The sequence below is a fragment of the Engraulis encrasicolus genome, chromosome 1 (assembly GCF_034702125.1).
Source record: "Engraulis encrasicolus isolate BLACKSEA-1 chromosome 1, IST_EnEncr_1.0, whole genome shotgun sequence".
Taxonomy (NCBI): Eukaryota; Metazoa; Chordata; class Actinopteri; order Clupeiformes; family Engraulidae; genus Engraulis; species Engraulis encrasicolus.
Genome location: NC_085857.1, coordinates 27,241,457 through 27,268,186, shown reverse-complemented (window position 1 = coordinate 27,268,186; position 26,730 = coordinate 27,241,457). Strand labels below are relative to the sequence as shown.

The window sequence follows — 26,730 nt, the reverse complement described above, 5'->3', positions numbered from 1 at the left end:
TGCTGCTCACCGGCTCAACAGGGATTTGAAATATGTATGATTCACATCCCAAGACCTCTTATGGATTTAAACTTGTGGATAAGCATTTTGGTCTTGGATATAACATCAATGCATACAAGCGACGTCCAAAATCTCCAGTACACTGCCAATGCAGCGGCCATTCTTGAATTCAGACGCAATCAACTGCTCTGATTTCCCCGTGTTGCTTTTTTCTGGCATGACTGAGGGTGAGAGAGTAGAGGTCCAGAATAAAGGAAGAGGAGAAGAAGAGAGGAGAAGGGTGGTCCTCCTCAGTTTGCAAAAGTTTGAGAATCACTGCTTGGTTTTAGGTGTATGCATGTTAAGGTCTCGGATACTGTTTACTACATTGCATATAAGCGACCTTCAAAATCTCCAGCACACTGGCAATACAGCTTGCGATTGTTCTTGTAATCCGCCGCAATCAACGACTTTGATTTCCCCTGTCGCTTCTCTAATGTAATGAAGGGAGAAAAGATATAGGGTGGATGGGGGGAGGCAGGGTTCACAGTTTGACAAATTGAGGAAAATTGCTGTAATTGTGCGTGTGTGTGTGTGTGTGTGTGTGTGTGTGTGTGTGTGTGTGTGTGTGTGTGTGTGTGTGTGTGTGTGTGTGTGTGTGTGTGTGTGTGTGTGTGTGTGTGTGTGTGTGTGTGTGTGTGCACGCACGCACGGGCGCGAGTGTATGCGTGTGTGTGTGTGCGAGTGAGTGAGAGAGAAAGAGAGAGAGCACGTGAGAGAGAGAGAGACAGAATGTAATGTATTGTAATGTAATGTAAAGTAAAAACTAAACTGCAAAATTGATCCTCTGTCCTCTTGTTGTCAAGGTCTCAGTGAGTGCAGTTGGTAGGGGAAAACAAACGAGAATACTTGATGCAGCATAAAGTATTGACCAAATAAGGAAACAGCTGGGGACACTAGGCAATTAGCTACGTTGTTTGCCTGGTGATGACAGGGCCTGAGGGTTTAAGCCAAAGAATTACTGATTCAATTCCTAACTCAGTGTTTCTCAAAGTGGAGCGCAAGACCCCCTGGGGGGGTTGCGGAGGCATCGCAGGGGGGCCGTGAGACATCTGATTTTGGATTTTTTCCCCCCGAGGAAATTATTTCCTGTCTCGCCACTAAGCAATACATTTTAAGCCCTCACCAACATTATATTATATTATCAATTGTCATGAATTTGAATAGCATAGGAAATGAACACATGTCCCTCGTTCACCAGTCACCTTTCCTTTGGTTATGCGCAGCGCAGCGATCATAAAATCAGTCTGCACGACAGTCTACTGCTGTTGCTTGGGGGGGCTTGGACGCATCCAGACCCTCCAAACAGGGGAATGATGGGAAAAGTTTGAGAACCACTGTCCTAACTGTGTCCTACCAACAGCCCTCAGAACAACAGAACTATTGATCAGTGAAGCCCAATGCATAATATACTAAATGCATAACAATCATGGCAAATACACTTAACAAATGCTTTTATCCAGAAGTGATAGCAACACAGCAGGTTCTTTCCATTATCCTGACTCCCGTCCTAACTTGTGCTTGTGGCCTCATGAAGACATCGCAAGACGTCATTGACAACAGAAGCTTAATTCAATGTCTCGCAAAAGCACAATTCAAAGGTCTTTTTCTTAATTGTAATCGTGATATTGAATGGGGAAAAGTCCTCCAAATGTTGTTGTGGTTTAGGCTGACAGCGGGAAAACTTTATCGTTTTCTCCACGGAGGTGAGGCGTCCACGAAGCGGGAGGCTACAACCAGAGGTCGGGAAAGGGAGCTAGGATAATGGAATGTAGGTAACCAGCATTTTGTGTAATGTCATTATTAACAATATGACACCCACACCATGCACACACACCATACACACAAGCACATACCGGTTTTATTCTGAGCTTGCCACCGACATTCTCCACCACCCCATGGTTTCTTGATACTCTTTTGTCGTTCACCTGGAAAGACAAAATATCATAACATTTTACAAATATTAACTTACTGTACAGTCAATACATGCATTCGCTTGAGAGAGTAGCCAAGTAGTCAGAATAAAATTAAAAAAATCTGCAAACCACTGAGTGTATATTTATATCATTGTAAACTTATTACAACAAAACATTGTCATTAAGTCTTATGCAATAACTGTGAATAACAGTAAATTATATGAAGAACCTGCCAAGACGTAATACATTTAAAACTGTTCAATAACATGGACTCTTTTTAATATGCCATATTTTGTAATATGGTATCAGGCATTGGTGAACGCAATTACCGTAGTAAGACTTAATACAACACAAAATGGACATGACAGGCCTGAATGTAAGCTAGTGAGGGGCCTGAAGACTGGTCATGGATCTATAAACATTTCAAAATGGAAATGAAGAACACTGTAGACAACAGTAGCAAAGTGCGAGGGGTCTGTGAACTCAACTACTGTAGCTTGCTGAAGCGTACTGCTGACACCTGGTGGCTTTCTGCTGTCAGTTCTCTGACATTAATGTGATACACATTATGATATACTGTGTACATGTATACATTCTATGAATGTACTGTAATTTTATTCTTTTTACCATTTGGGAGTAAACACATGGGCGTAAAAAAAACATGCTTTTACTGTCATGGGAGTCAATGTGCTAAGTTACAACAGAATGCTCATTAAAGATCACTCACCCCAAAGAGGGGGCCTCTCCCCAGCACAGCCGTCTCCCCCTCCTGCAACTCCACTGTGTTGCCATCGTCCAATGGCTTCAGCTCAAAGCCTGGCATCTGCAGAGGAGAAATAGCAGCTTTTGAAGATACAGGGTACGTTTATACAGTGATGAAAAGAGAAGGTGCAAAAGTGGCATCTTGTCTTAATTTTTTCATTCGCGTTTAGACGAGCAGTCTCAGGGGAAAATCTTTGTTTATATGAAGGCGCAAGAGTGTGTGATATTTGATTGGATGCATTCCAGAACCCTGTGTTGTGGTGTGATGGAACCCTGGTATGTCCGCGAGCAAGCGCAGACACTCCAATTTCACAGTTTAGCCATTTAGACGGAGATGCAACCCAGGTCGTCTTCAAAACTCTAGCTCTACACTCTGGAAGGAGTCTTCAGATTTGTGCGTCTTCAAGCCCCGATGGCGGGGTCGCCATATAAACAAAAGGCACTTTTGATAAAATATTGTGTCGTCTTCCTTCACAATCGTTCTCGTATAAACGGCCCCCACAGTCTGATGGCCTGGGGCCCATAGGCTAAAGGTTGCTGTGGAACCCCGCAGAGGGCAAATTTAGCTTAAAATATACATAGACGGTAGGGATGCAAATTATCGATTAATTCATTAATCATTAGTTGATAGGCTTATCGATTGACTTACGATTAATTGATAAGCGGCGTTTTCCCCCCAAAATCTCCATGTTTCTCAAAAAAAAAAACCCTACTAAATCTAAAAATGTATATTAAAAAGTGAGATAAAATGCTACATTTAAATGAATTCCATTTAAATTCTTCAACCCAAGGGTGATTTAAATATTCCCACTATTCACACCCCTCTTCACACAGACTTTTCTCATGCCCTTTTCACCTGGGTCTCTTGTTAGTTGAATTGGCGATTAATTGCGATGAATGATTTTTAATCGATTAATGCATTGATCGATTAAAGTCGAAAAAGTTTAATCGATTAATCGTTTGCATCCCTAATAGACGGTGTCATTATTATGAGCTAGGAGTTAAGGATAACACGTCTACCACCTGTACACAACACGACAGATGAATTTTTCAATATTGCATCTTGTCACAATTCTGCCATTTTTCACTTTTGGCCAATCAGGGCCCTCCTGGCAGGTAGGGTCCCCCTAGGCTGTAGCCATATCTACCGTGTGCATTAATGCAGCCCTGCTGATGCTCTACCTGCTGGGCATTACTGCCTGAGGCTCCTCCACCAGTGTCATTTGATCAGGTAAGCTTTCTTTACATCCATGGAGTACCACCACCAAATCATAACGACAACACCTACATGGCATTGCAGTGCATTAAACTTAGCTAATGCTTTTATCCAAAGGGTATTGGTTGCAGTCCCTGGAGCAATGTGGGGTTACGTGCCTTGCTCAAGGGCATCTCAGCCATGGAGTCAGGTAGGAAGTCAGTGACAGGCTGGGATTTGAACCTGCAACCCTCTGATCTAAGCACATCCCCTTAACCATTAGGTCACGCCGGCTGCCCACTGTATGATAATAACGGTGCTCTCTAACACTCCTCATACTAGGACCGTGCAACTGCAATGCACCTGCCAACTGACAGGTGATGTACAGTCCTTAATTAACACTATGGGGACTGCATAAGGTAACCACACCAGCAATGGGGACAGCACAACACCCAACACCACAGAGGATATGGGGATAAACTTAATTCATTCATACAGTTACTGAATTAATTAATTGAATGTAAGTGGTGGGGTATATCAACAGGTTACGAAAATGGTATCACCACCACCACCACCAATTCTAAAGACAATTCACAGGCTGAAGGAAACACGTCGATAGAAGATATAACACTTTGCAACACGCTATGTTCATCAATTCGGGCGTTGTGCTAGTGCAACAGAGAAAGAAGAGTTGTCTATCTAAAAATGCAGAACTGGTGGACGAACTTGAGAAAAAGATGATCTCTAGCTGCTGTGATTGTTTACAAACACGGCCGCGAGCTAGCAGCAGCAGCAGCAGCAACATCAGCAGAATTTGTGAGTGAATTTCATTCAAAGCAAGTGAGTGGCTATTAATCAGTCAACTTTCAGTTTCAATTCTACTTCAAATTACGTTATATTTTATGGGCATTTCTTTATCAATGTGCACTATTGTGAGAAATTACAAAATACCTGCACTTGTTGTCATTTACCGCCCAGTCAACTTGTTCTTGAAGGCTTCTTTTCTTTCACGCGACAACTTCTAGCTCTTACTTCCGGTTACGAGTGTGTGGTCTGCGCGTGCGCTCTAAAGGGTTGGCGCTGGGCAGTGAACTGTTTGCAAGAACAATACAGTGATGTAGAAAGATGTTTTTTATGTTCATCCGTCTGAAGTTCTAATCATTGTCTTTTTCGCTTGCACCGGGTAAATTTAAAGTTCTTGCCATACCAGATGTCAAACTATTTGAGAAACCCAGTTGGAAGCAAGCGAGTGAGCGAGCAAGAGTGAAGAGTCAAGTCAGGTCAAGTCAAGCCAGGCAGTATAGTGGGGTCGTAGGCATGTGCAATTTTTCTCAGTCATTTCAAATTGGTGTTAAAGTTTGGTTTTCACTTCCAAGTTGAAGTTTAGGGTCTATAGAACAATTTGGGTTCGAGTGTCAAACACACAGATAACAAAATGGCCTGCGGGGGGCGCTCTAAAATATATAAACTGCTATAACTTTTTATTAGTTTAACCAAATTTAACGTATGAGGTATGCATGGATTCAGCATTAAGAGGGGTGGAGCTGGTGAGCTAAGTATTTGGTTACCGGATTAAAGACATACTATGTCATAAACACACTTTTAGCCCATGGACAGCAAAATTCAGGGTTTTTTTTAAGATAAAGGGTGGAAATGCCCTCCAAGTTGCAATGAAACATCATTTATTGTTACAAGTTATTGTAAATAAAGCCTGGGATATCATTCAACTTGATTTTTTCAGAATATCCCTGAAGCACAAAGATACCTAGGATACCTATACACAAATAGGGCTGCATAAAGCCTATGTGATATTTAGGACCCAACTTGCAACTTTGAGTTTATGAATTTAGTATCATGAGTATCAACTTTTTTCAATGAAGCCATATTCTATTCACATATAAAATCACAAAAATACATTATATCTGGAAGAAAATAAATCAATAATAATAATAATAATAATAATAATAATAATAAAAATAAAAATACTTTCCGGAGAGACAATGCTATTAGTATGCTTGCGGCTTATGCACACACACACAGAGCTGTTGTATACACACAGAGAAGCACGAGGGAAAGAGATAGAGGTCTGAGTGTGTGTGTGTGTGTGTGTGTGAGAGAGAGAGAGAGAGAGAGAGAGAGAGAGAGAGAGAGAGAGAGAGAGAGAGAGAGAGGGGTGTGTGTATGCTTCAGTAACCTTTCAGCAATGGGTGGGTAGGGAGAGGTAAGGGTGGGATTCAAACCTGCAACCCTCTGACAGACCAACACCCTACCCAGTAGGCCACTGCCACTTACTGTATAGAGTGGCCACAGCAGCATTATTAGGCCATGGTTGCCCAAGTGACAGCAGAGGTCTAAAGTTCTACATGGCTGCATGTGTGTGTGTCGATGATACAGTAAGTAATGTAGACCTCCTTGGTGTGTGTGTATGAATGAAAATTCTAAAGGTGACAATTTGGCGGTCAATAGCTGAGTAATATGTGCAGCCTTATTTTTACACTGTCATATCTCCAAAAGTTTTGCAAGTTGTCAGATCAATATTGACACACAACCCTGCTCTTCATGTCAAAGCTGAGATCACTTTTCTAGGCCAAATGGTTCAGTCAAAAAATTGACAAATTCAGGCCTATGCACTGAGCTGTTCACACATTTTTTTTCGTAAGTGAATGGGGTCACATCATAGGGATTTTAAAACTGCTCTCTCTGAAACATTTGTACGAGTTGGCTTATGATCTTCACACAGTTTGTATTCAGAGCCAAGACCTCTCTGACAATGCCTTTACCTAGTTGATACCTAGTTAACAGGTATCTCTCACTGTAACTGCCACAGTTTGTGACATCATCATCTTGACCATTCTACCATTAATTTCAATAGGTATGTATACATGGGCACTTCTGATCCGATTAGAATAGGGATATTTTTCTAGTCCGATCAGGAATTCCCTTGTATACGGCCCGATCGGACTAGATTTCTTTGATCGGATCAGAATTCTAATCGGACTAGAAGAGGTGGTGTAGTCCGATCAGATGGTCCATGTATACACTCTATTCCACTTGATTGTTTGTGACGCAATCGTGTCACATATTTTAACAAATGAAGCTCTGGTTATCCTAACATTTTAACGCCATATTGGTCGCTGAATTCCTGCAGAACAACTCTCTCCCACCAACCCTGGCTTCGTACTCTCATCCACAGACTTCTTTCTTGTTTGTGAGGTGTTTTAAGTGAACTGGTGACAACAGCGCGTCGGAGTGCCGCTGTTACGCACTTGCCCATAAGCGCAAGATTAAGTACAGCAGTGTCGCTTCCCGCTGCACTTCCAGAAAGACTAAAATTATAAATAAAGCAAGCGATACTTTCATGTTTATCGCAGTTTCAACCATATAGCCCGGCCTGTTGCTAACCACTGTCCCTGGTAACCGCGCGTGGCAGGTATTCGAACGTTCGAGGACAATGTAATGTATACACTTCATTCCGATCAGACTAATCGGATCAGATCTATTCCGATCGGCGAAAACAGTGCCATATATACACAGCTANTGAGGGGGAGAACAGAGAGAAAACTGAGGAAAAACAAGTCTGGTGAACGAATGAAAGGGGGTAGGCCAGCAAAAAATACACCACCCTGAGCCCTTTTCGAGCCGTTCAATTTGGGACTCGAACCGTGTCTCTATCTTGAACGCTGCAACGTTTCAAAGCCGGCGTACTAATGAATGGCGATTACCATAGGCCGAGGTGAATGGAAAAATGTAGAATAATAATAAACTGTTGATGAACAATTGGTATGCTTTCCCACAAGCATACTAAATAAACTGTTGGAGAACAATTAGTATGCTTGCTGGCGGCAAGCAGAGGCCTTTGGCAAGTATACTAAATAATACTATAGGACTATTTCATACATGGTAGACACAATCATCTGCTGTTAGGAGGACATCTCTGTCATCTGGGAACTATCCATTTGTTACCAGCTGACAGGAATGAAAACCGTTGCATTTGCCAGAAATGCCTGCCAATCTGGTAACAAATGAACAGTCCCCAGATTTGGACTACACTACCAAAGATGCAGTTGCCAAAGATGTATTCCAACTAGAGGTGAAGTGCAGCTGTACTAGTACTTGTACAAATAGACCTGCCAGATCTTGATGCAAGTGCATGAAGGCAGAGTGCACACGTCTGTGCAAGTGCACATGCAATTTCTAAGACTGACCACTGACTGTTTTTGCATCTGTTCTCTGTCATAGTTATTGTAGAGTGGAGTATTGGAATAAATGTTAGCCCTATGGTCTTCTGTTTGCTTTTTGAATGCAGGAAAAAATGATGCTCCCCATAGTATTTATTATTATTATTATTATTATTATTATTATTATTATTATTATTATTATTATTATTATTATTATTGATTTACTTTCTTCCAGATATAAAGTTTTTAAGTTGTGAATAAAATTATGGCTTGATTGGAACAAAAAGCTGGTACTCATGTTCCTAAATTCACACACTCAAAGTTGCAAGTTGGGTGCTAAATATCACATAACTTAGGCTATATGCAGCCATATTTGTGTATAGGTATCCCATTAGTATCTGTGCTTCAGGGATATTCTGAACAAATCAAGTTAAGCGATAACCCAGGCTTTGTTTACAATAACTTGTAACAATAAATTATGTTTCATTGCAACTTTGAGGGCATTTCCACCCTTTATCTTAAAAGCCCGGATTTAGCTGTCCATTGGCTGAACGTGTGTCTTTAATCTGGTAACCAAACACTTAGCTCACCAGTTTCTCCTCTTCATGCTGAATCCATACATAGCTCATATGTTAAATTTGGTTTAACTAATCAAAAGTTATAGCAGTTTATATATTTTAGAGCGCCCCCCGCAGGCCATTTTGTTATCTGTGTGTTTGACACTCGAACTCAAATTGTTCTGTAGACCCAAAACTTCAACTTGGAAATGAAAACCAAACTTTAACACCAATTTGAAATGACTGAGCCTATTACGACTCCACTAGTAGGGTACAGGCAGCACATCAACAAAATGAAATGAGTCGAGGTCGAGGAATATACACTACTGCCAAGGTAACTTCCACCTCACCAAACTACTTTCATTCTGCACTGTCTCACGGAGTTCACTGGGCATGTTACTGTAATAACATTGGATTTATGGCACTGTGTTGTCACATTTCCTGAGTAGATGATGAGTGAAAGTGAAAGCCCATTTGGGAAACTCCAACTCCCATTGTCATTGCGACACAGCACTCCACCGCACACAAGTGATCACTGCACACTGCACACAACACAATTGCATTTATGCCTCACCCGTGCAAGGGGGCAGCCCTCAATGGCGTCCCAAGGCAGCAGTGCGGCGGGACGGTACCATGCACAGGGTGCCTCAGTCATGGAGGTGGATGGGGGAGAGCACTGGTTAAACACTCCCCCCACCAACCTGGCAAGTCAGGAGTCGACCTGGCAACCTTTGGGATACAAGTCTGACGCCCTAACCGCTTATCCATGACTGCCCTGATGCAAATCACATCACATCACATTACATTACATTACATTGCATTTGGCAGACGCTTTGTAACCAAACCGACTTACAAACGAGGGCATAATAAGTAATCATAGCCAACATCACTAGCAGATACAAGGTGCACAGGAAATATACAGAACAACTAAAATACCAGAAACAGAATATCACTAGCATGTTTGCCAATAGTACAGAATTGAATCAACAGACAGGTGAACATATTTATTCTTAAATCAGACACTACCACAGCTCCACTGTGTCACAATATCCAAATCTATGCCCACTATGCCATGTGCCATACCGTATATCATATTACAATTCTAGCTTTTATAGGGGTTTAAACATCTACATTGTATCAAAGCAAAAAATATGGTTGCAATGTAGTATATCTAGCCTGGTCCTGACCATCCCATAACACTACCATTTCATTTCGTAGTACGGAGCCAAGTCTCTTGGCGGAAGTACGTAGGATGGCGCCTGAGGCTAATGTATATCCCTTACGAGAAAATTGCTTAAAAAAAAATGTTTTTATTTAAAAAGACACTTTTATGACTGGAGCCAGCTTCGACTTTGGATCTTTTTAAATCAGGATCTTCACTAGTGGTTGTCAACCTTTTTCGAACAAGCACCCCCTTGACCTCATCAGAAGCCTGCCAACGACCCCTTGACCTAATCATAAACCTGACAATGCCGCCCTTAATATTATAGGGACTCTAGGTAGGATTAATAGTCTGATTAATCACTGTCCCGAGTCAGCCGATGCTTGTTTGAGTCATTAGTAAGTGAAGAATGACTCTCGTGACCTCTTTCGCAGTCCGCTGTCAGAGAACCCCAAATGCAACAACTTTTGACAGCGGTCCGCTAAGAGTGTTGTGGGAAACACTTCTCATACGAAAAATTGCTTTACATACCGTATTCAGATTTGAATCAACTGCTAGCATTCTGTGATGAAAAACATTCTTACAGCAAGTTTATTTAAGCAGCATTTTTTCTTGACTGTGTAGATTTTGAGACAGGAATGCCACCGCGCAAACGACATCATCCTATACATTGTGCCCCTTTAAAAAAGGAAATAGACTAGTGCCCCCCATTTGTGGCTCCCAGCTGCCTCTCAGTTGTCTCTTCTCAATGCCCACCCAAGTGCTCCCTGACGCCCCCTGGAGACCTGTGGACACCCTCTGACAAACACCAATCTACACCAATGGCAGCATTGCCACTAGACTGGTGACCAGCCCATAATACTTCTCTTCATTCGTATTCAAGTGACATTTCTCAGTGTTCTAGTAAGCACATTTGGAAGTGTGTCAGCTTAATTAGTCAAGTCCAGTGATTGGATACTCTGGTGAAGTCTGCGGGGTATCCAATTACTGGGCGTGATTAATTAGGCTGACACACTTCCAAGTGTGCATACTAGAACATTGAGAAATGGCCAAGGTCTGCAGCAGAGCCATGGAAGTAAGAGTTGGGCCAATCCCATTGACAATCCGTGTTCCATTTTTTACATCAAGATGGCGCACAAAGTGTGCATTCCAATATGCGCACTCCAGTCCTCCACTTGTGCTTGTGGCCTCGCCCCGCCTCCTGGCCCAGCATCCGTGGAGAACACAATTAAGTTTCCCCGCTGTCAGCCTAGCCATAACAACTTTAGTGCATGGGACTGTTCTTCATTCACCATCCCAATTGCAAATGAGAAAATTACATTAAAATTGTGTGTTTGCAAGATATTTAATTTTTTTTTTTGTCGTCAGGGACCTCATCATGAGGTCATAAGCAGGCAAGTGAGCAAGGGAGGAAGGGAGTCTGCACCCAGTACCCTGGTTGTCACAACTCTGAATTCCATGGCTCTGGTCTGGAGGTTCCTTTCTGGGGAGGGTTTAGGCAGATATTCTTTAAGTATATAGAGATATGCCAATGTAATAGGTTGCTATGGGCACCTAACATGACCAGGTTCCGGTCTGCCTAAAGGGGCGTGTCATAATACTCCTAGCATTGAATAGAACAGTCCTTAGGTCTGCCTAAAGGGGGACCCCCCCCCCCTGCAATAATAGAACCCGGAAACAATGGGTCAATGGAACCTCTCTCTCTCTACTCTCTCTGGTTTAGGTCCTCCGCACATCGGCTCCGACAATGTGCTTGAAACGTGAATGTTGCTCTCCTATCCTGTTATTTTGTAGTCCAGCATTAGTTACCCCTTCATATTCACATTGGCGGGGCTACCACATATGTATACTTGGATGGACAATGTTACAGAGTTACAAATTGTGCCATTGTATAAATTTTGTCTGAAAAAATGAATGGGTTTATGGGTTTTCTTGGTTGATTTAGCAGTTGTATGGATCACTTCATAAATAACATGGTCAAAGAGTTCATTGATAATTTAATAAAAAAGTGTTTTTATTATGTTTATATTTTATATTACCTTTTGCATATTTTGTCAATAGTTCATAGAGACGATATTAAATGTATCTGTTACACTTAGTCTCATGATTTGTTTGTAAGCTATGCATTTTCCATGACCATTTTTAAACAATCACAAACTCTGAGAAACATGGGAGCATAGCGGCCTCTAGTGGGGAAAGCAGGTAGGCTGTAAGGAACTCTCATGGAAGACGAGCTAAACTTATGGACAAAACAATTTAATTTAGGACCACATTTATCTATTGACTAAACTTTTGCATACGACTGAGTATATATACACAGGGGCACACACTATGCGGTCATGCAACTCACACTGCATTGCTGCCCATTCAGTTTGTTATGATTTTTTTTAAAGCCAGAGAGATCAAGTGCGCATGCGTGGATATTGGCTTTGTAATGACGTGGAAATTGTAAACAAAAAGGGCATTTAAACTGCAGACGGAGAAGAGAAGGGAGTGGCTAAGAAAGGTAAATACATTTGCTATACTGTAATAAACAGTGTGTTTGTTTGTTTTTTATTAATAGAGGTAGTTAGCGTGGTAGAATTGTAATGCACATATGGGATAAAGTGGGTCGTCAATTTTGTCTTTGTCGAAGAGCAGACCAGTCTCAAAAACATCTGACATTCGCGTCGCCATGTAACGCGTCTCGCTGTCACTTCAATTGATTATAAATAAAGAACCTTTAAGCAACGCGGAGAAGTAACCACTGATTAGCGTTTTTGGTTTTGGAGATGGAAACTTGTTGTTGTTAGTAGTCAGAACAACGTGATGTTTGCAGTACGAGCGGCAGCCTAGTTTGTCTGAACTCCAGCTTTCTGTCTTGTGCGTGCGGTTAATGCATAATATGCGCCTCATTGAGTTTGAACCACCAGCAGTGTAACGAACGTGTTATAACTGGTTAAAATTAAATTTAGATGTGAAAGCTGAACTGTGTCTGCTGTCTACTGGTGTTTTTGGTCCCATGCGACGAGGCACGTTGCAGAATGCCGACCGACACGTGATGTTGTTTTGGAATGTTCGTAAAAGGACTTCCTTTCATTTTGACACTTAGTTTCAATGTATTCTTCACTTGTAGGTGTACAAAATGCACCTTTACCTAATGGGCCTAGTGATTGAAGCACCTCACATAGAGTAGCCAATGTGTGGTAGGTGTGGGGTGGGTGGTTAGCCTATAGAATGCATATGGCCAAAAGGGTTTATTGTCCCAAATGTGCAGCTGTGTGTCCTACACATACTCCCTTGCAGCATGCAAGACACCGGTTTGGTAGGGGGTGGTAGCAGTGACGTGCAGTGAAGGGTATGGTAGGGTAGGCAGTAAATATAGAATATATATCTATTTATATATATATATATATATATTAACGGTGGGTTCGGTCCTCCCCCAGAAAAAAATGTATTTCTTAGATGCAATTTCCTGCATTTTAACCAAATCTGGAGAGTCGCTATCAGCTAAAAACTTTTACAAAAGACTAAAAACTTTGAACAAATAGTCCCCTTTCATGCAGATCTGAAATGTAACGTGTGTGTGTGTGTGTGTGTGTGTGTGTGTGTGTGTGTGTGTGTGTGTGTGTGTGTGTGTGTGTGTGTGTGTGTGTGTGTGTGTGAGAGAGAGAGAGAGGGGGGCCTTATGCCACAATGTATGGTTTGAATAGGCAAATAGGCCTATTCACATAAACATGCTGATATGGTCTTTAATGTGCAACAAATTAGTAGGCCTATGTTTCTCTAAATACTGTAAATATAAAGTAGGCTATAAGATGCCATCAGTGCTTAACCACCACAGCTCTAATAACTAAGTAAATAGGCTACACTATTTAGACATTTGGACATTGTCAGTAGACCTAAATCTGAAACAATAAGTGAAAACATAATTTCAATTTCTTGAAAAGGCCAGCTACACTTATTTGTTTTGCCAAATTGCCAAATTAGCTCCAGGACCCATACTTTGTACACCTTTAAGGACCTGTAGGCCTACATTTTACAATAATAATTTAGAAAGCTACAACATTTTGGGGAAAAGCTTTAACTTTTGGCTTTAGCAGTTGATTTTGTTGCTCTTCTGTTTATTCTGTTGCAAATGCCAGGGCGTTTCACATGGATGGAGGGTGGCACAGTGTAGCCTACTTTTGAAGATAAAATGTCTAGTTCACCAACTGTGAATCACACCATAGCATGTGAGGGGGAAACGATTTACATTTAGCAATAAACCAACCTAGGTAACAGCTCCTGCCTCACTGCCGAGTTTTGTGCTGATAATCAAACACTCACAGACAAGAAGGAAAGTAGGCAAGGGGGCGGGTTGCTTGCAAACATGACCCGTGCATTCAGACAGTATCGAGTAAACCAACGAAACCACTTCTGAGACTCATTCTTGTGCGTGATAGTATTCTCAAACACTTCAGCTACGGTTGTGCAAGGTGTTTCAAATAAAGTCAATTTGTGAGTGCGGAAGCACTCCGAGAAACCATCCCCAGTCAATCGTCCTGTTCCACGTTGATCTCGACTCGCACACCGCGCACTTCAAAAGAACGCAGCTGCACTTGCTAACAGGCTCCACACAACTCACGCATTGCGTAGTCATCATCATAATAAATTAGGGAAATTGAGTCATGTCGTACGCTCAAAAAACAATCTCGCGTCCATAATAACACACACACGGTCTATTCATGTCCACCACCGCACAACCAATCTTCAATGTCAACACCCTGACAAACGGTGACAACAAAAGGCACCACGAAAAAACTTGAGCATGTTCATGTTAAAAGGCTACCCGCAGCAAATAATTAGATGAATGCAATGCAAGCTAGTTCCATTAAAAGCCCGGGGTGGTTGACATGATGAAGACATTTTGTCCCAGTGCAAACTACTTGAAGCTGCTACCCATCTGATGTTGAATATTTCCACAATGCAGCGATTGCAAACGGCTCAGCTGTCTGTCACTTGAACTGTCTTTCTTGCTACTTCTCGGCATTTTTTAAAATAATAAAGACAAAAAGCCAAAGACTGCCATGTTTTCTTTCCGATACGGCTAGAGATTTGAACAAGCCTTGCCTTGCTAGTTGTTGCTATCATAGCTGCCTGTAGGGCAGAAATTGGCTACTACCTGAATTGTAACAATTTTTCATTTTGGGCGTTGTGATTGGCTCACATACTCCCGCCACAGAGTAAAGGCTCTGCTTTTAGTCCCATTGACAAGCTATGTGACAACTTAATACGCATGCGCAAACTTCTACATTGACAGCATTGAAGGCAGGGTAGGCAGAGGAAAAGCGAGCCTTACCGGGCTGCCTGGCTGGCATTCGAAAGCTCTGCTTTCAGCCTGTCTCTGCTACCAGCCGGGACTGCGTGTTGCCACGGCAACCTGCCCAAGCCTGAGCGCTTTGCTTCGTGCGATTACTTAGGTTTTTGATCGTTGTCCTGTGTATACTGTACTTTAAACAGCTCATAATTTATGCTGAATCAATGTTATTGTTGTGTAGGCCTATGTGAACTCTGAAGAATATTTTTTTAAACACGTGTTAGTTTTTATTTTTAAGACATTTATCCCAGGGTAGGCACTGCCTACCCTGCCTACCCTGACCGCACGTCTCTGGGTGGTAGTGTAGCCTGGATGCTCTGTGCACACTAACTTGGGTGTAATTGTAGGTGGAGATGGTGGGGACATGTCCACAACACCACTTTTGAGGTAAACCTGGCTTGCCCCACCACTTTTTGACAAATATAATGCAAAAATAGCACACCCGGACATTTTGCCATTGTAAAGTCCCCACAAGTTTCCAAGCTAAACCTACACCTTTACTTCAATCTTTGTAGTTCTAGATGGCAAAGATGAAGTGTCCTGCATCTGACTCTAACTGACCCCTGTGCATAATACTTGGGTAGGGGTGGACAAGTGTAAGTGGTGTAACAGCTGTCAACTAGAGGGTAGGGGTGTAAAATAATAATAGAAATGTATCTATAGACTTTGATATAATCTAACGATTGAATCGAATCTCATCGTATGGCATTCTTAAAGGGACACTGTGTGAGATTTTTAGTTGTATATTTCCAGAATTCATGCTGCCCATTCACCAATGTTACCTTTTTCATGAATACTCACCACCAGCATCAATTTCTAGTATTCATTATGACTGGAAAAATGTCGCTTTTCATACATGAAAAGGGGGATCTTCTCCATTGTCCGCCATTTTGAATTTCCAAAAATAGCCATTTTTAGCTGCTAAAATTACTCTACTTGGACCATACTAGAAAATATTTGTTTATTAATTAGTAAACTTTCATGTAAAGATCAAATTTGGTAATAGGCAGTCTATTTTCAACGAGCAGCATAGTTGCAATACCTTTTTTGACCATTTCCTGCACAGTGTCCCTTTAAGTATCCAAAATAATCGAATCGCTGGCCCCTGCCCAATGCCCTGCTACCTCCATAACGTAATAAAAGTGTAAAAGTAATGAAAAGTAGTCGAATCATATGGTATCGTATCGTGGGGCATTCTTAAGTGTCAAAAAGAATCGAATTGCATCGCATCGAATAATAAGATATCGATATTGAATTGTATCGTCATGGAGGCTGTGATTTACACCCCAACTAGAGGGTGACATTTTGACTTGTCGGGAGCTCCCACAGGTTCTTTGGGATTCCCTTGGGATGAGGGTCAGCGTTTTGTCAATCAATATGAGCAGGAAGGAAAATCAACGTCAGCGGGCAGATGCTGCCATGTAAACTAACAACCAAACTGAATGGGATTTCAAATGCTAAACAAATCAACTGTTCACTAGGGAATGTTGATCATGGAGGAGTGCTGCTTCACTTTTTTCTCTTTAGCTGGTGCTCTTTGGCTCAAAGAAATAAAGTTTCTTAAAATTATGGTCAGACTTAGCTCCAGTTGTGGCTGTTGATAAGGTCTGCGAAAGATTCCAAGGCACACTGCTGGTGAAGTTAAAAAGCCTTTAATTAAACGGGCTGGCGCGTTGCGACCACTGTCTTCTTCAGAGCCTGAAGAAGACAGTAGTCGCAACGCATTTAATTAAAGGCTTTATAACTTCACCAGCAGTGTGCCTTGGAATCTTTGGCAGACCTTATCAACAGCCACAACTGGAGCTAAGTCTGACCATAATTTGAATTGGATTTCAATTGGATGTCGATGTGGTTGGGTGCCATTCTACAAGTGGGATGGGATTTTAGTTTTGTTGTTGTTGTTTGGTTTGTGTGCTTTGTTTGTTTGTTTTTCACTCCTGCCCAGGATTGGGATGGGATTTCAGTTTGTTTTTCTTTCACATACACACTATATGATCATATACCAACATGATTGGGATATTGAAGTATCCCGAATTTGTGTTTGAGCTTTTTCCGACTTCAGTAATCTATCCCGGATAAGCCCTTATTTGGGATTTTGATAAAGCGGGATATGCTAGGTGAAGTATTCCAAAAGAAACACCAGAATGGAAACACCTTATCCATTGACCTAACTTACATCTACCTTATTTCACCTTATTATCAACTTATTTGAACATATCCGGAATAAGCCATTCGGGATACTGAAGTGCATATAATAGCACTCATTCACTCTCTCTCTCTCACACACACACACACACACACACAGGTTTTTAGTAGCCTTCTGCAGTGACCACCACATGTGGTGCCAGGTTGTCTAGCATGAAGTCACCTGGTGCACTATATGAGACACTGCAGTAGCCTACTATGTCGCTAGTTTCCTCTTTCCTCTTTAGGACCAGTTCCTGGTTCAACACTACTGCTGTGCATGCTCTCAAATGATCCGCTGCCCGAACTCACTTTTTTTGCACAGTAGTGTTGAAAATGCTGAGGCACAACTTGATCACATATTTGTATGCATCAGGGCTGTTGTCTTGGTGTTAAAAAATGCAAACTTGATTCTCAATGTAAAAAAAAACTGTGTGTGGCCTTGGCCTGTGCTCATTGACATCAGGAAGAAGTTCCTCTTGAAGATGCATGGAAATGAAGTGCATGTTCTTTATTGACTGACACTGGTGGGACTAATAGTTCTATTGAAACATAACATTTAAAAAGACAGAAATGCAAAAAGGGATGAATGTGCTTGTGTGTGGTGACGCTCTAGAGCACAGATCTGCCCTCAAAGGTGTGTAAAAAATATCCATGTAAATGAAGGCATTTTGATGGACGTTTTGTTTTTTGTAGGGCAGAGATCCTCGTCCCCCTTGAAGACCCCCCAGGGTATGGGTGTCAGCCCATCAACTCTACCCCCAGACACCACTGTGCCTTTTTGCAAGCTTCATCACGCAGGCGGCTAACTTGAACTGGTGAGTCCCTGTTGGGGTTTGTTTGTCACACATATCAGGCTTTATGGGATAGTTATAACGGGTGCTTGTCATTGCAAAACTAAGGTTTTTTTATCATACTTCAGACATGTAAAAGTGCTATATTTTAAGGTATAGCTTCCATCTTCATCAGAGGGTCACATGGATGTTGATGCATGACATTGCCGTTGTCAGCAAATTAGAAAAACAGAGTATGACGTGGCAAAGTCTGTTTTTGTCAGATTTCAGTCTAATTATTTTATTATTTAGTCACTTATCATTATTCACAACTCACTTAGTCATCATATAGTCATCATGCAATTTCTGGTACATGAATGATATCCTGTAATCACAAATCAGGTGAATCAGTGTACACTGGAAATATTATTTTCTGTCTTCACATCGCTACAGTGAATATTTTAGAATCCATAGTGATGCCAGATTCAATGGACAGCACATTCTAGAATGTTGCCATGTTGATGTTTTGAACTGTGTATCAAAACGCCTTGCATATTATTTTTTGTAACATTACAAGGTTCTTCTGACTCTGACTATGAAAGAATACGTCATGAGAGATTCATCCTCCCTTACCTCCACGGCGACCCCAGATCATCTATCTGAAGGTAAAACAACAATAACTTCATAAGTGCCTGACAGTATTTAGTTTTTTGGGTTTTTTGTTTTGTTTTTAGATTGTTTTTTTTTTTGAGGGGGGGGGGTCATTTTCATTTTAGGTACTTCAGTTGCAATACCTACTCTGGCCACCCTCTCACACAGTGCACCTTTACATCAATTTATCCTTACTCTTCCAGAACTGTCGACTCTGCTGTCTGCAATGGCAGCAGAAGAACAAGAAGAATACCGCCACCACCACCACGACCAACAGAAGAACAACTTCGCCGAGTCCCTTCCACCAGAGATGAGCGTACGTATCTTCAGCGAGCTGGACGTGCACAGCCTGTGCCAGGCCTCCCTCACCTGCCAGCAGTGGCACCAGCTCATCGAGGGCAATGACCACTTGTGGCGTCCACACTGCCTCACGGTACTCGCCCTGTGCAGCAGGGAGGTCACCGGGGACCGCCAGGATGGCCTGTCCTGGAAGGTGTGCAATTGTTTATTATTATTATTTCCTCCGCCAAGGAGGGTATGTGATCGTCTCTATGTTCATTTGTGTGTACGTTCACTTGTTTGCTTGTATGTTTGTGGTACGCGTGTGTTTTTGTCCGCCAAAGAGCAGAGGTGCGCTCTCTGAGCGTTTTCTCTAGTTTATATGGTAATTATTTGTTGTCACGTTGAGACAGTTGACGGGCAATTGGGGGTTTGAGTCAGGTCTGAACCTTCCATAAGTAATGGCACCAATCCATACACACAACTTCTTAGGTGTGGACCAAGCCGTCAATGTCAAGATTAATATTTTATGTCTGACCTGTCGTCCCAGTACAGGATCAATAAGGCTATTTATAAGACAGTGGGGGAAAGTCAGGTCAGATCTGGACAGTACTACTCAGACTTGCACTGCAACAGCGCAACAGCGCGAGCATGGAGGCATGGCCATGTCATGCACAGGGTCTTGAGCGTGCTCTTTTAAATCAAAACTGTTTGCATGCATGGGGGGGATCTGCAAGGTCCCATTATCCACCCCTTCCTTTTCTCTCTTTTTTTACTTTTTTCTCTCTCTCTCTCTCTCTCTCTCTCTCTCTCTCACCCCCTCCCCATCAGGTGACCCTTGTGCGTAACTACCAGAAGAACCGTGTCAAGAGGAACTGGATGAAGGGTCGCTTCAGTCACGTGCGGTCCGCCGACCAGCTGCCCCGCCACAGCATGTACCCCTTCGACGTGGAGACCTGGGGGGAGATACTGGAGGCCGAGCTGGAGAGATGACCAGCGATGCTGCTGGTGCTGATGCTGCGCTTGATCATTATTGGACAGCTGGAACGAGAGAAAATGTATATAATGTGTCTGCATGTGTAAAAATGAATGCCTGAAACACCAGGGGCTCATACTAAGAAGCGTGTTCAGGAGGAAAACAGGTTAAGTTAAGAGGTAAATCATCTAATAGAGGAGCCTGGAGTCCTCATTCTTAAGAAAATGAGGACCCCAGGCTCTTCTATTAGATGATTTAGCTCTTAACCTACCTTAGCCCCAGTTTACTCCTGAACCAGCTTCTTAGTAAAGGCCCCAGATGAAACCTTTGAGTGATTTGAGTGGGATTTCAGTTTTTTATCACCAGCATTTTTGTAATATACAGTATATCCAGACAGTGGGGGAGATGGATGCCCTGGTTGAGTGGACCAGTCATAATCATGTGTATGGTGAGGCGCACCTAGGGAACCGTAATGAACCGGCATTTAGAAAAAGAGGTATACAGCAATACAGGTGACATCTGTGTGTCAATGATTCACTGTGATCACTGATCAGAGACACCTTTTTGGTGTGAGTGTGGGTGTGGGTGTGTGGATGCCCCCAGTCACCAGCATATCTTGTAAAATATAAAAGATTGGCGTGTTATTTGTGTGAAAGATTGACTTTGATTATGCCTGTAAGACTTTTTATGTTTTTTTTTAATTATTATTATCTTAATGAGACCTAGTCTGTCTTGATTTTTTATGTAAATGACAAATTATTTTGAAAAGAATTATAAGAGAATTTTGTGCATCTCTAACATTTTTAAGTGGCACTTATGTGGCATAATATGATATGGCCTATTTATGTATTTATACTTTTTAAATGGTTTGGTAATTATGGTTTTTGTTTAATCATGGTGTATGGAAAACTACGACATGCAGCAACAGATAAAAAGTTAACTATTGCAGCCATGTCTATGTGTGTTTGTTTGCCCCTTGTTATGCCAAATGTGAACATAATTGAGTCCCTCGTATGGATACTGGGATCTGAATGAATGATAATATGCCAAATGCACAGCTGCATGCACCTCAACTCCGTATTTATAAGCTAGTGTAATTTTTAGAGCGCACTTGTGTGACAAAAAGCAACCTCACCCGTGCGTCAATAAGATATCATCCCCAGAATAGGGGAAAATCCCCAATCCCCATCCCCAGAAAAACACATGGAATGTTGACCATCTCAGCGGGAGAGATTTCAAGTTTTCAGAAGGCGAGCTTGTAAGAATAACCCACTGAGAAATTAGGCACTGCCTGAATGGACCAGCGGGGCTCCGATCCATTTCAGCACAATGGACAGGGGTCACTACCGTCTACACAAGGCGCTCCATGCATGATGCCAGAGTAGAGCGTTTGAGGACAGTCTGTGGATGTCTTTTTGCTTCCTTGTTTTCTCAGACATGCATTTGCCTAAATTGCTATGATAGGTGTCAAGATACTGACCTACTATATCCTAATTAAGCCAGTAGATATGGTCAAGCGCATCACCAACCAGCTGGCACAGTGCTCTCCTATAAGAGTTTTGTCTCACTCTCGCTTTTGTTTTCCTACAATAACAGATATGGGATTACTGTCTTAGTGGATTATCTGATATCGCTAGCGCTATATGCCAATGATTATGTGCGCTTCAGCAGACACCGTATTGCTTTGCGAGTTGTGACAGCGTATACACACGCGCGCGCTGCCTGGCTACGTCACAGCATCCTCGGGCGACTGACATTAGAACTACAGCAAATAGGCTACCCAGTCGCCACGTCCAGCTGTAGTTTAGAGGGTTTTTTTAATACAGGAAGACGAGGGAGGTAACCCACTGTTTTTGTCAGCAGATATGGCCGACGACGTTCCAGATCTTATAAACATCTCTATCTCTCTGAAAATACAGCCGAATGACGGACCGGTGTTTTTCAAAGTAGATGGGACACGGTTTGGGCAGAACAGGACAATAAAACTGCTAACCGGGTCCAAATACAAAATTCGGGTGGTGATGAAGCCGACGAACGTTTCACCTGGGTAAGAGTGCCATCTCTACCTCCGTATTTTCTGGTAGTGACTGAGGATATTAGATGTACACGGTGCGCAAGGCTATAGGGTTCTGTTATTATTAGCCTATTCATCGCATCAATTCATTCATCGTATGGAAACAGAGAATGCTAAACACAATCCAAACAGGGTACAGGGTGTTGCTGTGACGGCAAAAGATGTGAATGAAGGGCGGTGTTTTTGCTAACAGGAGTGCCGGCAGCTGGGTGCATTAGGCTTTATGAAATTAAATGCATCCGCTATTTCATGTCCAGTGCAGCTATGCCAAGGCGTAGCCATAGCCAGCCAGTGCACCATCATCAAATTGCAACCGCTCTCCAATGCCCGGCCCGCTATAGGCAATTCTGCTAACGTAAGGTGATGTACAGGGGTTGGAAATAAGCCTAGTAGACATCAGTCTGCAGTTTTTATGAGGTACGAGTTAAGGTTGCCTTAGTAGGCTACCAGACGAGCACAACAACCACCACCTCCCCAGCCCTAGGTATAAGGTTTCCGCCTACTTCTTCTAGGAGCGTCTGCGCTGTGCCGTGCGCTCTGACAAACCTGATTGCGCTAACCAAAACAACACCCGTGCACTACTGTATTTGCTGTAGCTTATAGAAAGGGCTATTATCAGGTCTGGCAAACAGGGCATTTCTTGGTGGATCTCAGGGTTCGAAAGCCTTGTTTTCTTAGAGACTGGTCCACAATTTAGAGGGGGACGCACAAAAATGCCCGGCCCTTATATTTATGGTCCCAGTAGCCCTGGCTATTAGCCTACTGTAACTGTGTGTGTGTGTGTGTGTGTGTGTGTGTGTGTGTGTGTGTGTGTGTGTGTGTGTGTGTGTGTGTGTGTGTGTGTGTGTGTGTGTGTGTGTGATTGGCAGGACCACTGTTAGCCAAACAGGACATATGTCTGCTTGTGCATAGGCTCCTATTAGAGGTAGGCCTACAAGTAGAACTGAATTGATGGTGTAACTTACAACACTACCACATAATATTACATAACGTTTACACTAGTTATTCCATTGTACCTAATGGAGGTGGCTAGAAGTTGTTACTGAACAAAAAACAAAAAACCTAAAAGATAATCTGCAAATTTAGTACATCAGAATAAAGTACATCACTCTCCATAGTAACTGTAGACCAGTTACTCAGTGAAGCTTGGCTGGACTGGCCATATGGCATACAGAGCACTTGCCTGGTGGACTGTTTGTGATTTTAGCCCGGTCCTCCCCTCAGTGTACTGGCATCAACCCTCATGCCGCTACAGTTGGCCTCTCCGAGTCAGATTTAAACATTCATTTTAGCTGTTGTGGTGAAAATAGCTCCTAATGAATGACTGAAAATGTTGTCACAGGCTTCATTGTGTCTCTCAATGCTTAGAGGACTGGTCTTGGCTGAAAATGCCTGGGTTGTTTTTTGTCCAACTCCAGCCCAGCAGTGAAAGTACTTGTCTTGGAAGGAAACAAGCAAGTTTTGTTTTTGACTTCGTTTTTTTTTTTTTTTTTAACTTTTTTTTACTTTGGCCACCTCTGGCTCCTATAGTGCACTAAGCTGAGGCATCCATGTGTGAGGCTGTACGGCATGGGTATCGGCTGAGTCAGTGTCCCGCGGAAGGACCTATGCCTGCTTGCTATGGCTCATAGAAATGGTAGCTTCTAGCATAGGCGTCTATGCTGTGATCACTAAACTGAAGCATTGCCGTGGCGGCTTGTGTACAGCGATTGGCAAAATAGATTAATTAGATACAATCTAGTGCCACACATTCCAAATGACCCAGTTTTACCAGTCCAATTCAACCAGGTGATCACTCAACCGGGCCTGAGACCTGGCTGAGTTTGACAATAGTCATTTGGAATGTGGCACTGGATTGTAACCGATGAATCTAATTGTGCCCATCTCTTGTGAAAGTGAAAGCCCGATTGGGAAACTCCAGCTCCCATTGTCATTGTGACACAGCTAGGGCTGTAACGATATTGTATCGAACCGAGAAAGCGTGATACACAGAGTCACGATACTGTATCGCGATACAAGGAGGCAGTATCGTGATCTGCCCTTTCAAAGTTGTGGTACCCATGAAGTGATAGTGCTTCTAAACATCATCATCATTATTATATAGAAACTTTAAAAAAATATTCTACCTATAAACTATCATAGTTTTTATTCTTAAAGGTTATAATGTTGGCAAATGTGAAATCATGGGGTGTATCGAATCGTAGGTCATGAATCGTGATACAAACCGAATCGTGAGTTGAGTGTATCGTTACAGCTCTAGACACAGCACACAAGTCTTCACAGCACACAATGAAATGGCATTTTATGCCTCACCCGTGCAAGGGGGCAGCGCCCCCAATGGCGCCCCAAGGGAGCAGTGCAGCGGGACGGTAGCATACTCAGGGTACCTCAGTCATTGAGGAGGAGGATGGGGGAGAGCACTCGTTAATTACCCCCCCACAAACCTGGCGGGTCGGGAGTCGAACCGGCAACCTTTGGGTGACAAGACTGACGCCCTAACCGCTTACCCATGACTGCCCTTGTGCCTGACAGGACCATGGGCATCGGCGGCGTCAACTTCCCCCTGGAGGTGGAGACCAAGGAGGAGGACTCGGTGGTGTTCACTGGCCTGTACGACACAGAGGGCGTGCCACACACCAAGAGCGGAGAGAGGCAACCTATTCAGGTCTCCATTGAGGTCAGTACAGTGAAAGTGAAAAAGAAGTGAAAGCCCACCTGGGAAACTCCCAACTATCATTGTCATTGTGACACAGCATTCCACAGCACAGCAAGTGTTCACTGCACACTACACACTACACACAACGAAATTGCATTTTATGCCTCACCCGTGCAAGGGGGCAGCCCCCAATGGCGCCCCAAGGAAGCAGTGCGGCAGGACAGTACCATGCTCAGGGTACCTCATGGAGGAGGATGGGGGAGAGCACTGGTTAATTGAGTCGAACTGGCAACCTTTGGGCAACAAGTCTGACACCCTAACCACTTACCCATGACTGCCCATAAGACTTCCCACAGTAGAGTGTGTGTGTGCGTGTGCGTGCGTGCGTGCGTGCGTGCGTGCGTGCGTGCGTGCGTGTGCAAGCAGCATTATGTCAGTGTCCAAACACTACTAACACATTTATTATACTTTTCGAAAATAAGTATTGCATACACCTTTGTACACCTCTGTATACTGTATGTATACCCATTGTGTGCCCAACACAATGCAAATTATGATTCCATTTCCACAGCATATTGTTGCATAAAATATTTGCATGATATCCTCTACTGCTGAACAAAATACCCATTGTAAGCACGTGTTTAAAATATGCAGTCCATGATCCTGTTGTAGTGCTGGGTGATATGGAATAAAACAAACTGTACACAGTATCACAATATGGATTACTTATCACGATAGCGATATACTATATCACGATGTACCACAATTAAGTGTGTTAATATCCTCTTTATCGTGTCTTTAAAATTGATCTTTTTATTCTTCTTTTCAGTTATAGGAACTTGTGTTATATGAGCGTTCATAGTGACAACATAAAATGTTATTAAATTATATTAAACTGTAGCCTATATTAGCTGTAGTAATGGATAAAAGAAGTTTATCACAATGGAAACGATGGAGGAGAAAGGGCACGATAAACACTTTCCTATAACGATAACAATATCTATTGCATATATTTCCAGCCCTACCCTGCTTAACCCATTGTGTCCTGGAGCGACATATACACTGCATTCAGGTTCTTGAGATTTGAGCTGGTTTATTAAAAATATGGATATGTTAGAGCTGAACGAACACATTCTAGTGCAACATTGAAGGTTCTAGCTTTTAAATGCCACTTATTTCTTGTTTTTATGTGCTTCAGAGGCTGAGATGTTTAGGTTTTAATAGGGAAAGGACACCTTTTCCCAAAAAGGGCTTAGGCTAAAATGGGTTAATGGATTCCACATTCCATTGTGCAGTGCATGTACTGTTACAGCTACAGATTCAATTGAAAGAGGTTTGTGTAACAAAACTGATTTCCTGGTGAGTAAAACACTAACTTGATTATTTCTCTCTTTTTTTTCTTTCTCTCTCTCTCTCTCTCTCTCTCTCTCTCTCTCTCTCTCTCTCTCTCTCTCTCTCTCTCTCACTCACACACCATTCCAGTTCAAGGATGCTGGCACGTTTGAGACGGTGTGGCAAGTCAAGTTCTATAACTACTACAAGCGGGAGCACTGTCAGTTTGGCAACAACTTCAGCAGCATCGACTACGAGGTCAAGCCAAACGAGACACGCAGTCTGATGTGGATCAACAAGGAGGCTTTCATCTAGGCCCCCACCCCCCAAAATCACCTTCCAACCCCACCCAAATCCAAATCCATGCCTTCTTCAGTCCCGATATTGTCCATTCCCTTCAGACCTTATTGCCCTCTCAGCCAACCAGCCGGCATCTTCTCCAACACCCCACTTCATGTATCTCCCCTCAGGGCTCTAAATTAACACCACTCGACCAGCCCAAATGCTGATGAGATTTCAGTTTGGCTGGTAGGTAAGACCAACTTACTAGCCCGTTTGACCCATTAGCGAGTGTGTTTGGCTAGTAAGATTAACATCTTTTAGCCATTTTGGCTGGTGAATGAAAAACCATCATCCCTCCGTTCAAGCCTACCCCTCT

General features: G+C 42.7%; 3 protein-coding genes across 4 annotated transcripts in view; 2 read left to right on the top strand and 1 right to left on the bottom strand.

Annotated features, from left to right (window-relative positions):
- The window catches only part of aplf (aprataxin and PNKP like factor), a 128,844-nt gene extending 123,916 nt beyond the window's left edge, over nt 1–4,928 (bottom strand). The window contains exons 1-3 of the mRNA XM_063208426.1: nt 4,864–4,928; nt 2,683–2,778; nt 1,896–1,967 (exon numbers count right to left, since the gene is read on the bottom strand). Coding sequence (XP_063064496.1) covers nt 1,896–1,967; nt 2,683–2,778 — 168 coding nt within the window. The 5' untranslated portion in view covers nt 4,864–4,928. The remainder of the gene's footprint in view (nt 1–1,895; nt 1,968–2,682; nt 2,779–4,863) is intronic.
- Nucleotides 4,929–8,920: 3,992 nt separating this feature from the next.
- Nucleotides 8,921–20,958, top strand: LOC134458012 (F-box only protein 48). Of its 2 annotated transcripts, none has more exons than XM_063210204.1 (5): nt 8,921–8,981; nt 18,028–18,149; nt 18,682–18,769; nt 18,959–19,248; nt 19,866–20,958. In XM_063210204.1, the coding sequence occupies exons 3-5, from the start codon at nt 18,700–18,702 to the stop codon at nt 20,025–20,027; spliced, it is 522 nt and encodes a 173-aa protein (XP_063066274.1). In that variant the 5' UTR covers nt 8,921–8,981; nt 18,028–18,149; nt 18,682–18,699; the 3' UTR covers nt 20,028–20,958. The 2 variants fall into 2 exon arrangements, with proteins under 2 accessions (XP_063066274.1, XP_063066194.1); XM_063210124.1 differs by lacking the exon at nt 8,921–8,981 and adding an exon at nt 12,251–12,315.
- Nucleotides 20,959–21,866: 908 nt separating this feature from the next.
- On the top strand, nt 21,867–26,387 carry cnrip1a (cannabinoid receptor interacting protein 1a). Its single transcript, XM_063210004.1, has 3 exons — nt 21,867–22,057; nt 24,617–24,761; nt 26,223–26,387. Exons 1-3 carry the CDS (start codon nt 21,876–21,878, stop codon nt 26,385–26,387), a joined length of 492 nt encoding a protein of 163 aa, XP_063066074.1. The 5' UTR covers nt 21,867–21,875.
- Nucleotides 26,388–26,730: the final 343 nt, after the last annotated feature.